The sequence below is a fragment of the Terrapene carolina genome, unplaced genomic scaffold, assembly GCF_002925995.2.
Source record: "Terrapene carolina triunguis isolate 2854851 unplaced genomic scaffold, T_m_triunguis-2.0 Scaffold228, whole genome shotgun sequence".
Taxonomy (NCBI): Eukaryota; Metazoa; Chordata; order Testudines; family Emydidae; genus Terrapene; species Terrapene triunguis.
The window spans coordinates 818,777-836,846 of NW_020664579.1; the positions used below are offsets into that span (position 1 = coordinate 818,777).

The window sequence follows — 18,070 nt, forward strand, 5'->3', positions numbered from 1 at the left end:
ATTAAGGAACAACATTTACAAATAATTTATAGCTTCTCTATTTTCTGAACATAGCACTTCATAGTCAATGCACTGCTACAGTACTTTATTTACTGCAAGAGCATCATGTGTGAATTTCAAAATCCCAAGAGCAGTTATATTCCAGCAGAGAGATCCTCTAGGTATTTTGTCTACCTGGCTTATTAAACAGAACACATTACACTTGACTGGGATTACCATTGGTGACTAAAGCATACAAGTGCAAAACCATGACAAGAAATTGTCAGAGGTTATCAGTGCAGGTCTCTGGCAGGCAGGTGAGTGAATAAGGTCTCATTTAGACTAAATTCTAGTGATAGTTTAATTTTTTTTTAAGGGGAGTAAAAAATGGATCAGAGTTCCTAAACTGCACAGAGATGATGTAACCGCTCTGAAGTATCTGGTATTGGTCACTGTTGAGAGACAGGATATTGGGCTAGGTGGTTCAGAGGTTTGATCCAGTCTGGCAATTCCCTACATAATGATCCAGAAAGTAGAACCTCACTATTCTCCAACTGCGAGTAATTCCCATTGACACAAGGGATCTGCTTCTTAATGACAGGGAGAAACTGGTTGTGAAGCTTCGTGCTGCTGACCATGAGGCACTTAATTTCAGAACTGCTTCACTGAATATAAGAGTATTTGATTTCAGGAAAGCAAAGCATATGGGACTGTGAAACCTAGGGCCAAATTTTTCCCAAGTGAGGAGTACAGAATTTAGTCCAGGATTTAGAGATCATGATGCAACAAGAGGAGTATTAATCTACAGCCTGAATCATCCCCTCCTGGAGTAAAACCCAGGGTTTTACCCATGACTTCAGGGGAAAGAAATCTGCATGTAGGTCCCACTGCTGAGTTTCTCCCTGACCATTCCATTGTGGGAGAGGAATTATCCCAACCCCCTTAAGGAAAAGATAGTGGTGGCCATCCACAAACCTGGGAAATCAGTGATCACTGGAGGCCAGGGCAATCTGCCCAGAGATCTCACTAGGCTTCCATGCTAGTGCTGGCTCCTAGAAGCCTTTCCCTGGTCTCAGGACCTCCACTTAGCTGCTGCCACTCCAGGGACATTGGAAGAAGGGGACATTCCTCAGAAGAGATTTAAAAATTTTATTAAAGCTAATGTTAAAATTATATAATACACAGGTTGAGAAAAGAGCATGTGTACATCTGGGTATTGTGCTTAGATTATCCACAAATACAAAGTTTATTTTTAAAAGTCATATGATACATAGAGTACATAATCAGCAATAACCCAAATTTAGGAGAATAAATTTAAGAATACAGTTTAGATATTAGCATCCAAGTATTCAGGTACATCACTCATGAAAAGTTGTACAGAGAGTTGGTTGTGGAAAGCAAAATATATCAATGAGTGAAGATTGTCCCTCAGTAATTGAGAATTAGGGTAGGTTGTCCATTTAGAAAATACAATCCATGAGGGAAGTATTTCAGTTACTTTCCCCACTTCGCTTCTCATCATCCCTCCTGGTATTGCCGATGACTGGTGATGTGTTCCATGTAGACGTCCCTTGACCATCTGATGGCGTCCGACACCCTGAGTTGCCGCATCAGCCGAGTGTAGCGTTGACCAATTTTTCATTCTCTCAACCCTCGCTCGTTACTGGGGTCCCATGCGCCCAAGGCTCCGATGATCAGCGCGTGTCTGAATCTGGTAACCCCTAGCTCACAAGGTTTCAGCCAGAGGGGTGTATTTCTCCACCTTTCGAGCTCAGGCCGGGGTCCTGTTCTCGAAGGGCACATTGACGTCTATCAGGATGATCTTCTTCCGGTCCTCGTTGGTAATGACGATGTCCGGTTGCAGTTGGCTGTCAGTTCCGGGGATGGTGGAGTTTACAGCAACCTTCCCTACGGGTGGTGGGATGGGTCTGACCAGGTGATCTTGGATGGCATTGTGTCACAGCTGCCAGAGTCTGGAATGGGGCTTGCAGCTACACAGGACGTGGGGTAATGTCTCGTTGGCGTAGCCACATTTCCTTCATCGCTTGTCCCGATTCCTGTGGCGGATGGCTCCGTTCAGTGGAACGGAGTTAAGCTGGGCCCTTGGATGAACCTCCAGTCGGCAAATCGGGTGAAGCTGCCCCCGGGGAGGAGGACTGGAGTGGGGAGGGGGAACACAATGCGTCTTCTCAGCCCTACTATCCCTTCCCCATAGCCTTCCCATTCTCTGCTCCACTCCCATGAATGACCCTGGACCTGCAGTGCCCCCTCTGCAGGGTACAAAAGGTGGGGATAAGGCTGTGGAGATAGATGACCACACTTTTTTTTTAAATAGGGGAGATCCAGGCTCTAAGAATCCCCTCTGCGTACTGGTCTAAAGGATCCTGGTGGGGGAAGGAAAGGCAGAGAACCTTCAGAAGAGACCATAATTAAGACAAAACAGACATTCCTCTGAAAAAGAAAAATGCAAGAGATAAAGCAGTAGCCAAGACGGGCATCTGGAGGGACTGCTCAGAGAACTAAAGGCAACAATCCTGGCAAAGGGTAGAAGTAACCAAGTAAGAATATTTAGAATAAGTTGATGCTTGCAGGGGAAGTTACAGACAGATAATTCAAGACTATGAGTTAATGCTGCTGGAGGGATTCAGGAATTTTTATCAGACTATCAGGAGAAAAGACTAATATTGGAAAGAGGAGAGAGATTAAATGAATGGCAATTCTAAGGATTTTAAAAGGCTGCTCCACAGCTCGAACAAAATCATTCTTTAATAAGACAACTAATATAAAGAAATGGATATGACTAAGATCCAATGACGAGATCCCTATTGATACAACAGATCAAGAATACTGGAAAACTGAATACTGTATATGCGAGTGTGTGGTCCAGATGCTAAACTTCCCAGGATCTTACAATCATTTCCAAATATGCTTACCAAACCATTGGCTATTATTTTTTTTAAAGGCCTGAAGAAGTTGGCAGATACCAGAGAGACTGGGAAAAAAGGTAAATGTGATACCAGTTTCCCCCTCCTCCCCCACCCAAAAAGAAATGAGAGGTCCTGATAATTAACATCCATCACTATTATTATTTCTACTGAAGTAGAACCTAGAGGCCCCAATCAAGGATCAGAGCCCCATCATGTTGGGTGCTGTAAACACAATAACGAAAAGACAGTTCCTGCCCCCAAAAGTTTATAATCTAAGTATGTGGTGGCAGATGAGAGGTGAATACAACAAACAGATGAGGGGTAAGATAAATCCATACATTTGACATTAATCTTCAGTGAAATATTTAGAAGAAACTATGCCAGTGACAGGAGCATAATGAAACCATGAGCACCTCACACCTGAGTTTTATGAAGATGAAACCATGCTATAAAAATCTTAATCTTTTGGTATGTAATTACAAAATGACTGGATGAAAGAAATGCAGTGGATGAGAAATTTTTCTGTCTTAAAATCTTACTTGAAAAGATAATTTAGATCATTTTGAATATGAACGACATTACACGAACTGAAGAATAGCTGACAAACCATAAAGGAAGGTAATTGACAAAAAGTAATGTAGCAAGTTGTGGGAAGTGATCATCATGTTTGAGTAGGAAGTTACACAATACTAGATACTGCAGCAGGTGTATTGGGTGTGATCATCCTAAGCGAGGGGTTAGGGCAGAAAATCCCTCTCAGAGATTCCCAAGGCACAAGGTAGCTCCTCATCACTCCTCAATCAGATGGCCCATAAAGGGACAGGAATTGTTCAGAGTGTAAGAAAGGAGAAATGGGCTTATATTCTGTGTGTAAAAGAAAGTGTAGGTTGACATACTGACAATGAGATCTATCAGGCTGTGGAATACCCCCCAAAGGCAGGGGGATGTGTGCCTCAGAGCCAGATTGGACAAGACCAAATAATACACCTTCTCATCTCTAGCTTTTATGATTCTATCAGACAAGATTAAACACATTTTTAATTTGGAAGGGGGGGAGAAGAGAGACTAATTGAAATTAGGGGACATGTTCTGAGCAGAAGGTGCTGGGAATCAAGTACATATTTTCCATCAAAACCGGATGCTGAACATTTATCCTGCTGTGTCACCTTTCACACAAGCAGCGCTTTGGTTGAGTCACACTGTCTTGAAAGTGTTAGGCTCAAACTGCAAAAATCTGACACCCTGCCAAAGAGTAAAGATCACATGGTTTGGCTCTTTAAGTCAGAAGAGAGTGACATTTCTCCCTCCAGACGCACCCCATGACCAGAGAGAAACAGGGCTCCCAGGAAAGGATTGGGAGGTTTCCTCCACAGCCACAGACTTGGCATCCCAGCTTGGTGTTCTGCAGTCATTATCTACTTTGGATTCAAATTAACACCAAATAGTGACCGCCTGAGTAACAACCATTAGAATTTGTATTTCTGTGGATTTGAGTTTGTTTGGTATTTTCCCCATTTGTCATTAACAGCTGTAACAACATTGTGTTCTTACAACAGGCCATCGCATGACTCATTGAGTTGAACGCAAACATCAAAGACATGAGAATGCTGTGTGACATGGAGACTAACATCAGAAAGCAGTTAGAACGACAGAAGAAAAGAGGAGAAAGATGATCTTGTGCTCAAGGCTCTGGACTGAGTCTCAGCAAATCTGGGTTTATTTCCTGGCTCTGTAACGGATTCAGCATGTGAACTTGAGCAAGTCACTTAAAGTCATACATATCCCAACTTCATCAAGCTTCCACTCTAGCGCAAAACCTTTATAGTGGCCTTAGCAATGTTCAGCAGAATAGCTTTCCAAATTCATGGAATGTGCGACACGTGCTGATCTGTTGACATAATTAATACAAAAGCATAGGAGGTTAGTGGTTTTTTGTTAGAGTCGGAGTTTGACGAAGATGGGGTATGTATTGCTTTTGGCTGTCTGTTGAGGACAGAAATGAAAGACACACAGAGTGCTGGAGCAAGTTATCAGCAATGCTATAGGCAATGCGAATGTGCGCAAGTCTCTCCCTCAAGTTCTTATTTCCATGCTTTTCAGGTTGTGGATATATAAGGTGTGTCCTGCTGCTACCTTAACCGTCACTAACCATAGGTTTTGTTTGCTAATAATAATAAATTTATCCTCAAAGGCTACTCAGATCAGGTAGAAATTGGACAGAAAGTGACCACAGCAGAGTGGATATTGACTGGCAATCATCATTTAGAAGCAGCAAAGAGTCCTGTGGCACCTTATAGACTAACAGACGTATTGGAGCATGAGCTTTCGTGGGTGAATCCGACGAAGTGGGTATTCACCCACGAAAGCTCATGCTCCAATACGTCTGTTAGTCTATAAGGTGCCACAGGACTCTTTGCTGCTTTTACAGATCCAGACTAACACGGCTACCCCTCTGATACTTGACATCATTTAGAAAGAAACCTTGAGAAGGAAAGCACTCCACCCAATCTTCAGGCCCAGCACAAGGCTCCAGACTGCAGAATTTCATGTACAAAATGAGTTTGGTGGGTCTCAGTCTAGTTCATACGGGATAAATGTCCACATTGCAAAAAAATTCATAAAAATGGTCACTAATTGGAACCCTTGTGGACAATCTCAGTACAGTCCATTAGGGCTAAGGCCTAGTGTTCTAGTACGTCACTGGGAGCTAGGAAGTCTAACAGAGTGCTAATCTCTGTTCTGACACTGGCTTGTGGTGTAAACTTGGGCAGCCTCTCTGTGCCTCAGTTTTCTTGCCTGTAGAGTGCATATAATATTTGCTCCCAGTATTCTTGTGCTGTTTAATTTCAAGATCTTTAATAAACATACACAGAACCCTGCAAATATTATCATCACTGTTACTACAGAATGAACCATGGAGGCTAAATTCCTCTCTTGTCCCTGACAGGGTCTCTCCTAACTCAGACTGAAGATGCTTCAGCAGGGCAGCTTCTGAAAGCTCACACCACCATTGGCCTTGCTGACCCTGGTCAGTGGATGGAAGCAGACAGTCCAGGGCTGTCAATCTGACACCCTTCACCAATGCTAGATTCACTCAAACGTTTTATTTTCTTAAAAGCCAACTGTATGTGTTACTCCACCACCACCACCCAACAAGAAACTCAGTTATATTGAGGTAGTGTATAGATGGCCCAATGAAGGATCAGGCCCCGTTGGTTTAAATGCTGTACAAGCACAGTGCCCCAAAAAGCTTACAGTCTAAACATATGACGAGATAGCAGGTGAAAAACAGAGGGAGGACGCTGACAGCACAATGATCATATCTGGTACAATAATGAATAGTTATAAGAGAAAATAATTCCTAGTCCACCATACTATTAAAACATCTTAACCTGATTTGTGGTTGTATAGGCCGCACTGTAACAGAAATACTATTATTAGAAATCTGCAAACTGAACCTAACACTACCATACCACATACAGGAGGGCAGGGGGTTCCCTTCTGCCATGAGAACCCCTTTGTCTGCATGGACAGCCTGAGAGTTCATAGTTGCTTATGTAGTATTTATAAGTGGTATGACACACGGTCACGATAGCCATGGAATAAACTCCTTTATTTTGGCGACCATGGGATAAATTGACTGGGGCTACCGGGTGCTATCTAAATAATCGACATACCAAATACTATGGACACAGAACAGGGGGATGCACCTGCTGAACTAATGAACACAGAAGTAACTGTGGTTCTAAACATTGATCTCCACAGAGCGCTAATGACGTACTACAGCACAGCAGGTGCAGAAGAAAGCAAACAGCAGAAAAGCAAATACAGTAGGGAAAAAAGGTGGTCCCCCTTGAATATTCTTTGCTGTAGATTTACTTGTAATGCATGTTAGGAGGGTTTTCAAGGACAATCCTCTGTGATGATGTTAGAGTTTGTAGATCCTGATCAAAAGTTCAATACTATTTGATTTATGCTATTAAGATGCTGCATTTAAACTACCACTTTGGAAAGAAATTAAGCACCCTATCAATGGAGAGGTGTTTGGGGCAAAAGATTGGGTGACAGTCTTAAAAGGGACACAGTCAAGGTTGGTAGGGCTAAAAGAGAAAAAATACCATCTCTCTCACAACAGATCAACCAGCACCAGGGACTTCCCCACCCCCTCCTTCCAGAATCTTTCTCGCTATTTGTTTTGTAACACAAAAGGTTAGTGCCTTCACACAAGGAATTTATTTAAAATTCGGGAAAAAATATCCTTCCTCAAACCAAGACACATATCCCAGCAGAGCGGAGCTGCATCCTGTCTTAGAGCAAAGAGTAAGTCTCTCTGTATTTGGCTCCGGGGTGACCTCACCTGGAACAATATGTTCAGTCCTAGGCATCTCACTGCCAGAAAGATATTGATAAATTGAAGGGAGTTCAGAAAGAGCAATAAAATCATTGGGGTTGGATTTGTGACGGAAAATTAAATAAGCTGAATCTGTATACAGTAGTGTGGGTAAGTGAGGATATGAGAACAATCAGAAAACATTTGAAGGTTGTAAACACCAAGGAGGCAGAAGAATTGTAAAGTGTGTGTTTGAAGGTAGGAAGGGGAAGAGAATGCAATGAGCAGTGAAGAGATGAAATTAAAAAAGGGAAAAATCAGAGTGAATTGGGAAACATTTCCTGACTCCATTAACCTCTGGAACAGTGTCCCAGGGGAATAATGGAAGCCCCACCACTTGATAATTAGTAGCAGTATTCTGCAAATAGAACCTAGAAGTCTCAGTGATGGGCCAAGGCCCCACTGTTCTAAGCACTGTACAAATATGTAACAAAAAGATGGCCCTTCCCCAAAGAGCTTACAATCTATGTAGGCAACTAAACAATAATAGATAGCATTTACCTATCATGTTCGGTGTTCAAAATACTGCACAGACATTAATCCTTACAATACTTGTTTGGGGTAGGTGAGTAAATATGCTACCCATTTTTCAGATGAGGAAACTGAGGCACGTAAAGGTAAAGTGACTCGCCCAAGACCACAGAATGAGTCAGCTACACAGCCTGGATTAGAACTCAGCACTTCTTGATTTTCTACCCAGTGCTCATTCCTACAGACCACGCTGCCTTTACTGGCCTTTTTAAAGTAACATGGACAAAGCACTATAAAATGTACCATTTCTACTGTACAGCAAGCAGGGCCTTATCGCCATAAAGTCATCTCTTTCTCTCCTCCCGATTGATTTGCAAAACAAAGACTGATTAAATCTCAGAAGCAGGACCTTCTTGGATGTATATCCTGCCTCTCTAGATCAGCTTTTAAGGATTACTATCTCAACTAATTATTAATACCTTCTCTAGCAAGCTGATTTAAAGAGAAGTGGCACAGATCTGTGTAATGGACCTATGGGGGAGACAGGACCTTGGATGGGTTGATCTACATTTGGTAAGTGCATCAGTACCATCCAGGTTATTTCATGGGTCCATCACCATGACGTTTGGGAGCCTTCCTGCAAAGCCCTTAGCAATGTGACTAGCATCTATCATGTGGCCCCACATTCATCCAGCAAAAATCTCCCCACCACCAAACTCATTATGGGACAAGTTTCCCAAATTCTTAGGAAACTCCGAACTTCTGAATCTATCTCAGCTCTGCTGCCTCCAGGCATGCCCACAATAGCAAGCCTATTAAAAATATTATGTTCAACAAGACACCTGGATTCAATTATTTTTTCCCTTTCACTCCAATGTTGTGTGTGGCCCAAATGACTGCAGTGAGCTTTTGTTCTCGTCCCTGTCTAAGGGACTTTGCTCAAGCACTATCGAAGGCCTGAAAAACAGCATTCACAACATTGCACTAACTCAAAAATCTAAAAACTTTTGCGGGACAGATGAGTGCTGAAAAATTAACTGTCTGGACCCTTCCTCTGCTGCATTTATTGCTGTCTTGGCAGATGAATTTCAGGTTGTTGCCACAGCCGCAAACTGCTTGTTCTGCCAACTGTACATTACTAACATTGGAAAGTGTCCAAACCTAGGAATCTTTTCTAAAAGCATTTGCTTCATACTTTAAATAACAGCCGCCAGGCGTGCTGGGGGATGGGGAGGGAGGGCTTAGCTGATATATGTGATGCATTTACAAGATTTCCTGCCTCCTTTTGGTTCCTCCACCATTTTGTGGGACAAAAAGAAGTAAGATCCTGCAGAGAGAGAGAGAGAGACACACACACAAAGATGATTTTGGGGAGGAAGAGCAGAGGAGATGTGACCTCTAAATCTTCAGGAGAAAAACTCTTCAAGGCTGACAGTGGGGGAAAACTTCCACTAGTGAGTGAACACTTGGCAAGAAGCGGCTGAATTGTAGATTGTTTCCATTCATTATGAGCTTACACCTGCTGGCTCCCATAACTTCACAATTTGCAGAGAACTCTGATAAGTGCTCTGCACTCAACACAGGCTTTCATTTAGGAATTTTCTAACAGAATTTAAAGGGATTTTGTCCCCTACTACTTCATTTAAATTCTCTCCGCCTCTGCTGCTCTGTTTGCAGGTTCAATGTAACATTTCTCCTTTCCCTGTTAATTATGTTCCCCATTGGGCAGATTATTTTAGTTTGCTGGTTTTTTTTGGTTTTTTTTAAATTAAGCATTGCAACAATAAAAATGGATTATCGTTTGTATATTTCCCTGTGTTAGTGTTGTGCTGTCCACCAAAAATGCCAACAGGTTATGTGTCCCAGTGCCAAGAACCCTGCCATACTCTGGCCATTGCTGGCAAACAAGTTACCTTCCACAGGTGGGCTCCCTAACAGACAACCAACTGGAGGCTCAGATGACCTTTTCGGTGCATGTGTGGTTTTTTAAAAGCTTGTCTTGCCTACATGCAATCACTCTATAGATATAGGTGTTTGTAACGTAAGACAAGCTTTACATATCTAGGTGCCCATTTGAACACCTGCATGTGGGATGTGGATTTGTAATTCTTGTGTTCGTGAACACCAGTTGCAGTGCATTAGGAGTAGCAGCACAGGAATGAAGAGCGCACAACAAACTAGCACACATTCTCACGCTCTCTCTCACACATGTAGGTGTCGTAAAACTAATTAATTCCTTAACATCACACCACTGCCAAGTGGGTACATGCCACTTGAATGTCTTGATACCACAAATAGACAGCTTTTCATTCAAGAGAGGGCGCGCGCGAGCCCATCTTAACCCATTAGGCTGCATAATGATTACAGATGGATGTTCTTAGACTTCATCTGTCCAACACGTTGCAACACATCAAGCTGCTGACTTGACTCGACCACCCAATGTAGTCCTTGCCCCATGTTGATGTAAAATGCTCCACTATTTCTGTATAAGCCTCAAGTCTCAGTCCCATCTCTATCCCTATGGCAATAAGCATGCTCTTGGCTGCTATCGCCCAGCTGTGGCATCAAGGGCTGTACCTGTGAAAGCTTTCACTGTGCCTTTGAGTGCTGTCATAGGCCACATTAAATGCACTCACAAGATGCATCTGACCCTTTTCCTCAGGCAGAGCTTTGGCTTCCCTTGCTCTAAACAGATCATAACGCAAGTCCTCTGGCTCTGCAGTAGATGCTCTGCCATTCACAAGGCTTCCGAAGCAAAACCAGAACCTAAGCAAGCAGCTGACACTAAGTGATTCTTTGACTGGGGCTACATAGAAATAAAGCAAGGGGAGAACAGAAAGGAGATAAGAAAACAGCCACCACATGCGTCACATTCAGTACAAATGCAAGTATTGAAAAAGCTTCTCTTGACCCCAGCACAAATGTACTGACATTTCAACATCTCTCCATCACCTTCTCACGCTAAATGCCTCTGCAATGAAATGTTTGTTAGCTAAGAAAATGCAGAGGTGAAATTTCATTTCTTCAGCAGTGTGGTGCAGTACCAAATAAGCCGGTAATATAGAACAAAGTTCAAGGAACAATATTTTTAAGTAGCGCTTGTCCTAGTTAATGTTCAGCCCTGCTGTGCAATGTCAAGAAAACTAATGAATACTGAAGTCAGTAACTAAGAACCTCTTAAGTATTTACCCACTATGAAATTCTTTTCAGATTTCAGCTGTAACCTGAATGAAATCTGAAAACAGTCTCCCTGTTTCTTCGCGACGACAGTACGGCTAAGTAACACACAAAACACTTAATCAGAGATGAATGTTTCACAACTGCCCCCCTTTCCCCCTTTTTAACTCTATGGAGTCCGCGTTCTGCATTTCCATTCCTAAAATAATAGTGTGTGAGGAGGATCCATGCCAGTGACGCCAGCACATACAACCTAAAATGGTATACTCACTGAAGAACTAAATAGGATTGAAGTTAGCGCGCACAGAGACACAAGCCTAGTACGGTGTTTATGAAATCTTCTACATCTGTTACAAGGCAACAATATTTAATTCTGAAAATGTCCAGCATGAATTTTGGCAAAAGGAATTGGCTGAAGCTTGGGCAAGCCTGTCTTACTGCTGTTACTAATGGGTGAAATTCACCCCAAGGACTATGTGATGGCTGCCCCAACCGGGCACCTCCAGAGCTAAAAGCATGAGCTGCTACAGAGTGAGCACAGCTGGGGGCTGTAACAACTCAGATCCTCTGCACACTGGCACAGAAGGGGACCTATAACACATACTCACTTGTGGGTTCTATATGCAGCACTTATGCCCGGTTTCTTAAGCCCTTTGGATTTATGTGGCGCATATGGTTTGGGCTTGATCTGCACAGGGGCGAACTTCAGCCCCGAAAGGAATACTTCAAGTGACTTTCATCTCAGGATACCAAAGTGCTTTTCTAACAATAAATTTAGCCGCACAAAGGTAAAGGACGGGAGAATTATCCCTGTCGATACAACGGCTTTAAATGAGGGAGAGGTAGGTCTTTTTCAGACAGAAATGATTCTTCTCTTAATTTTGTTTATGGTGCCCAGACACATCAGTGATGGATGGATAGGTAATGTTTAGATTCATTTTGCAAATGGGGAACCATGTAAGATGAAGTTAAATTAATCGCTCAAGGTCACACAATGCGAGCATGTGGCAAAGCTGGGCAGAAAACCCAGATCGCCTGACTCCCAGTCCTATTGCTGTAACAACTAAACCACTGCCCCACATCCCCAGATCTTCAGCACTGCAGAACTCCTTGGGATGCAAAGCAAAGCTTTCATTTATTGACAAACTGATATAGAAACAGCCCCTTTTTTTCTTTAAAGACCTCCTCATGCCATGTGGAAAGCTTGGAAAAAGCGTTCTATTCAGAGGGCATTCTGAATGTCTCCTTCCTCTTTTTAAATGACTAGGGACAATGGCACAAAAGTTGGTCTTTAAAGAGTTCATTGTTTCTGGTACTTTCTCCTTGCTTAAAGTCACATAGAAGAGAAGTCTGGTCTAGAATACAAGCACAAGACTGGGAGCCAGGAAAAATTTCCAAAATCTAATCCCAGCTCCAAACGCCACGCCCTCCTCAGCCTCTCATCCTACCCATCTTTAAAATGGGTTTAATGCATATGTACCTACCTCACAGTGACATCAGAGATTCATTAGTTAACACACTTGGTCCTGTAAACTTCACTTTTAAGAGCAGTCCTGTTCAAATTAATGGGAATGCTCATAGGAGGAAGGATGACTTCTGTGAATTAGAATTGGGCTCAGTGCTGGTAAAGCACTTCCAGGATAAACCAGATAAATGCTCAGCATTACCATGTGCAGCCTTATAGCGCTTAACAGATCACTCTGGAAACGAGGACATCATCACAAACAGAATATTATGACTTCAAGTAACCATCTGCAGAAACAAATGATACTTTCTTTCATGGAAATGCCTTACAAGAAGTGGGAGAAGAAAAACGAGAATTGTGTCTATGTCATGGTTATTGTTTGTAACTTAATCAATGCTGCAGATGGAACCTTAGCATGGTCTTTCTATCAGGCTCACAGCCACAGAGTTCAATTCAAGCCTTACCTTGTTCCAACCTCTTCATCTGCTGGATTTGGTCGACCGTCTTCTTTAGAATCTTGCATTTGTCTGGCTTGACACTCAGGGTGTCGATGTCACCAATGTTTGCCGAGAGCAGCTCCGCCAGCTCCTCTAAGTATTTATTCTCCTGCTCCCGGCGTCGTTTTTCATTGCTGTGACAAAACAAAACTCCAGGTTAATGACTTTCCCACTGCTTCCCCCAAACAGGCATGAGTGTCTCTAATACGCACCCAGAAACTTTTCTGCTTAGAGACAGGACTAAGCTGCAATCTGAATGTCTACAAAACGCAGGATGATTTGGCTCAGGCCCTTGTCTATTTTTATGCAGAATGAGTCACAGAATGAAAGCCCAGGAAGACAAGCACAATGCAGACTCAAATCATACATTCCTCGAAGAAGATCTCTTTATAAAAACCAACATTCAGGACTCCTTGCTTATTTCGGAAAGTGAACTATAAACCTGCAAAGCCACTTGGCTTGCCAAAGCCAGCATTCAAGCTGGTGCAAAGCAGTCCTAACTTCACACACAAAGGATCAACAAAGCCCAGCGAAGTCAACTAAAAATAAAATGTGAATCAACAGTGGCAGGACTGGGATGAAAAGCAGTATTGCTATTGGTATCATCCCAACAAATGCCAACAGCAGCTCTGCTCCTTGAGGTCAGAGCCAAAGGAGAGGGCCAAATACTTCTCCATGAACTCTTTCCCTATGGCAAAATTCAGAGGTGTGGACAAACTGCAAACAGCTGAGCTGTAAATTGGCTCTCATGAGAGTCCCTCTAGAGACTATAACATATTTCTGTGCCAGAGACACTGCGAGCAGGAAAAGTGTGTAATGAACTGCGCTGTGACACACACATGCCCCCCTCTCTATCACTAACCTCTACTGGGTGGAATCAGAACTGCTCAAATGTGCATCATAGGCCTTATACTGTTAGCAGTATAATGGACTAGTAAGTAAAAATGTACATATACACACTATTTGCTAAATAAAAGTCCTTATAAAAACAGTCAAATCACCTTCCTTGCAACCTTTAGAAGGACACAGAATAATAAATGATTTCAGAAAATACTGTCTAAAAATGGATTATTCTCAGTAATTAACAAGCTGGTGTGACATGAATGGTAGGTCACAAACAAGCCACAATTTTGAAACTGAACTAGAACAGTTTCCAGATCATAAGACAAATGCTACAAGGTCTATTCATCGGATGGAAAGAGACAGGGAAAATTAAAAGGAATATGTTGGGGACTGAAAATTATCTGAGCATGCAGTCAAGTTCTGTCTGGCAAGTGCGGGAGGTTGTGCAGAGGAACAAGCTAAAGGCTGCAAAAAGTGATCAGTTTCATCTTCTGTATGTGGCAGTCACTGTTAAAAGTGGACACATACAAAATGTTTACGACCAGCATACAGCTAGCAGCACCCTGATATGTCTGCAGCTACTGCTTAGAGATTATTCCATTCCCAAATATCCAGCCAAGTACACACCCACACCCATAGGAAACTCTATGCACACACTGCACAGATGTTCCGGGGTTTACAGATTTGTTCCTTTTTCGTATTCAATTCAAACAATATTATTAATTTTTTTCTGCTAGCCTTGACAGGTGTGCACTCTCCTCTTCACTCTGGCTTGGACGCTCTGTAAACAACTAACAATTGCACACACTCCTAGATGGACCATCATGCCCCTCACCGTTCTGGAACTCTGGCTCTTCCCTCGTGCCTCCATTAGACTGAGGTTCACCTTCCTACACCTTCTTGTCCTTTCTCCTCCCCCAAACCACTGCACATAGGGTTGAGAAGCCAGAGCGTTAACTTTCTGATCAGCTGACACAGCAAATCAGCAGCCAGCTGGTCTCCCAGAAGAATCTGTATTTTGAAAAAAAATCAACTACCTGACTACGGGCAACTCCACAGCGTGGAGAAAAGGAATAAAATTTCTGGTCTGGTTTGCCAACTCTATGTAGCTTAGATTAAGTCAAGCTCCCTGTTAAGTGACAGGTAACAAGTGACTGCTAGGCCTTTTCAGGGAGACAGGCAGCACTGTCCAATAACTTTTACAGGATCAGATAATGATTGGCTGCTAATTCAGGAGTGTGTACAGTTAGTCATTCTCCCAGCAGGCAGCTGACCACAAAGTGGTAGCGGTATCATATCCAAGCAAATAGTTAAATGTTCATGTGAACAGGCTAGTGGCAAGTTTGAGTTCCACCTTCTGCAAAATTGTTGGCTCTGTCCAGGCTATCATCTTATCCTCTTTTTGTAACCGGTATCAGTGAAATCTGAAGTAACTTGTGCTCTAGGAAGTGACCCACTTACATCAAGGGAAGGACTAAACTGTGCCCAATTACATTAGCTCCAGGGATCTAATGTACTTGGCAGGGACCTAGAGGTACGTGAAAGAGAACATCTATCTGAAAAGTGTGATCTCCCCACCCCCACTCCCATATGCATTTCAAAGGAGATGATCTATTAACACACAAAAAGAACAAGAGTACTTGTGGCACCTTAGAGACTAACAAATTTATTTGGGCATAAGCTTTCGTAGGCTTCATCAAGTGGGTTTTAGCCCACGAAAGCTTATGCCCAAATAAATTTGTTGGTCTCTAAGGTGCCACAAGTACTCCTCCTCCTTTTTGCTGATACAGACTAACAAGGCTACCACCCTGAAACCTATTAACATACAGTAACTACTCAACAGAGCATGCTGTAGAGAGGCCAATACATTTTTTTGTTAAGTTACCAAAGAGAAATATGGGGCACAATGCCAAGGGTCTGAGATTTCATAAGTTAAAAGGTAAAAGTTTGAATTAAAGAAAAACAAAAAGAAAAAGAAAGAAAAACTGCAATCAATCTGTTTGCAAAAACAACTAAAGCAAATCTAGTGGATCACTTTATAAGCAAGTCACAGAAACACCCCACATGCCACATTGAGCCATGCAGATGAATACTGAGCAGCAACCAAGTTCACTGCAGTGAGTCATTTTGCAAAACATTCAGACTCACACACAGGTGGGTCCTCTTTGCTTATTAAAGGGCAGGTAAACGTCTCAATAGAGTCGAATAGGTATTTCAGTTAAGGTCAAATTAATTTCCTCCCCTCTTTGCAAATCAAAAGGGAAAAAGCAGAAAAGCTGCTTGTTGTGGGTGAACTCATTTGGTGAAAAAAAAACTTAATGTCACTGTTGCTGTGGCAACTTTCAAGTTGTGGGAGGGAGAATAGGCCAATTTTCCCTGCATAAAAGCATCAGGAGAATATTAGAGCAGTGGGCTGTTCTTTATGACTCTGGAGTATCATCACAGTAACTGTGAAACCGTCCAGGCTTTTACACAGGAATTCTGAAATTCAAGAAGCTCCGTAGCACGCTATACTCCAGCCTTTGAACAAGATGTGGAGCAGGAAGTTGTCTCTGCCAGTCACCGGTGGAAGTTAAAACATCTCATTAGCACTTTCTGAAGAGAGGAGGATATAATGCCGGGGCACTGGCCAACATTCCCTCTCCCGGGGAAACACATTCCAGTGTCTAAATCGGTGAGAAAGCTCCTAATAGCTGCCACGTTTGCCTACAGGTATCCCAGTAAGCACTTTGCAAAGTGCTGTTCGATACCTTATGTGTAGGGGTCTACTTAAAATGCAGAGAAATCACACCATTTTTGCGGGTTGGTCATGGCATAAATAGCAAATTTTGCAGATGTGTTACACATCTGTGAAATTTCCTATTTATGCCATGACTGACCCATGAAAAATGTGTGATTTCTCTGCAGCGTTTCTCAAACTAGGGGCCCGGACCCAAAAGGGGATCGCAAGCCTATTAGGGGAGTTGCAGTATTGCCACCCTTACTTCTGCGCTGTTGCTGGTGGCAGAGTTGCCTGAAGCTGGGAGGCGGGAGAGCGGCAGCTGCTGCCTAGGTGCCCAGCTCTCAAGGCAGCACCACCGCCAGCAGCAGCTCAGAAGGTTGGCAATACCATACGTCCGTTATTTCTCTACAGCTGTTGGCCACAGTACTGCCTGCAGACCTGGGCGCCCAGCCAGCAGCCACTGCTCTCTACTCTGCCTTCAGAGCTGGACGGCCAGAGAGAGGCAGTGCTGCCGTCAGCAGCTGCAGAGAAGTAAGGGTGCCATGGTATCGCAACCCTTACTTCTGTGCTGCAGCAGCACTGCCTTCAGAGCTAGGTGCCCAGACAGCAGCCATCGCTCTCTGCTCTGCCTTCACAGCTGGGCAGCCGGAGACCATATTTCAAGGGTGAGACCATTTTTCACAGTCCATGACGCGATTTTCACGGTCACGAATTTGGTAGACCCCTACTTATGTGTGAAAGGAGCTGTAAAATCCATTCTACTGTCCTAGCCTGCTCTTACTCTGAATATTCTTAAGGATTTTCTGTATCTGTATAGTAAGGTTTCTGAGGGAGTGATCACTACAGAGTGGAGAATGAGAAAGTTAGTTAGAAAAGACAGGTTTCAGTGGTAGCCGTGTTAGTCTGTATCAGCAAAAGGTGCCACAAGGACTCCTCGGTTTTTTTAGTTAGAAAAGAAAATGCATGGCCGGTTTAAGGGCTTTACTATTGGGCTGTGAGCCAGGTTTCTTAATAAAGAAAGGAGTTATAATAAATATATGAAACAGAACCATGCACATTCTTATTTATTTAGGCAATGGAGCCTTCAAGAACAGGCATACAGGCCTTCTTCGCTCCACACAGACACTAGACATGGACTGTGCTTGAGGGACTGTAGCGGGGTGATTACCCCGCTCCTGCCCTGAAGGGCTTAAAACAGCCAGGGAGAGGGCTGTGGCAGGGAAAAGCTGGGCTGATTGGGGAAGTAGCCACAGCTGGGCTATGTCCCAATCAGGCCCAGCTGGTCCCTATAAAAGGCCGCTAGCCAGAGGCCCAAGGAGCAGTCTCTCTCTGCATTCAGAGAGAGAAGGGCCTGGCTGCAGGGAGCTAGAGACAGAGTACCTGAGTGGAGCAGGGCTGGGGACAGGCTGAGGAGCTGGGGAGCTCCAGCCTGGAAAGCCCCAGGCTGCGGCCTAGCAGAAGGCCAAGGGGTACTGGGGTTTGCAGAGGGCAGCCCAGGGGTAGGCCAAGGCAGCAGGTCCAAACCCAACCTTGCCAGTGATGAGTAGGCTTATACTGCAGTCTGCCCCAGGGCGTGGGGCTAGACGATGACTGGCAGTA

The 18,070-nt window shown here is 43.5% G+C and overlaps 1 protein-coding gene across 9 annotated transcripts in view; it reads right to left on the reverse strand.

Annotated features, from left to right (window-relative positions):
• NCOA1 (nuclear receptor coactivator 1) overlaps positions 1 to 18,070 on the reverse strand; it is a 289,105-nt gene that overhangs the window by 107,402 nt on the left and 163,633 nt on the right. For all 9 annotated transcript variants that reach the window (XM_024198197.3, XM_024198194.3, XM_024198196.3 and 6 more), the window contains one exon: positions 12,874 to 13,040. In XM_024198197.3, coding sequence (XP_024053965.2) covers positions 12,874 to 13,040 — 167 coding nt within the window. The remainder of the gene's footprint in view (positions 1 to 12,873; positions 13,041 to 18,070) is intronic.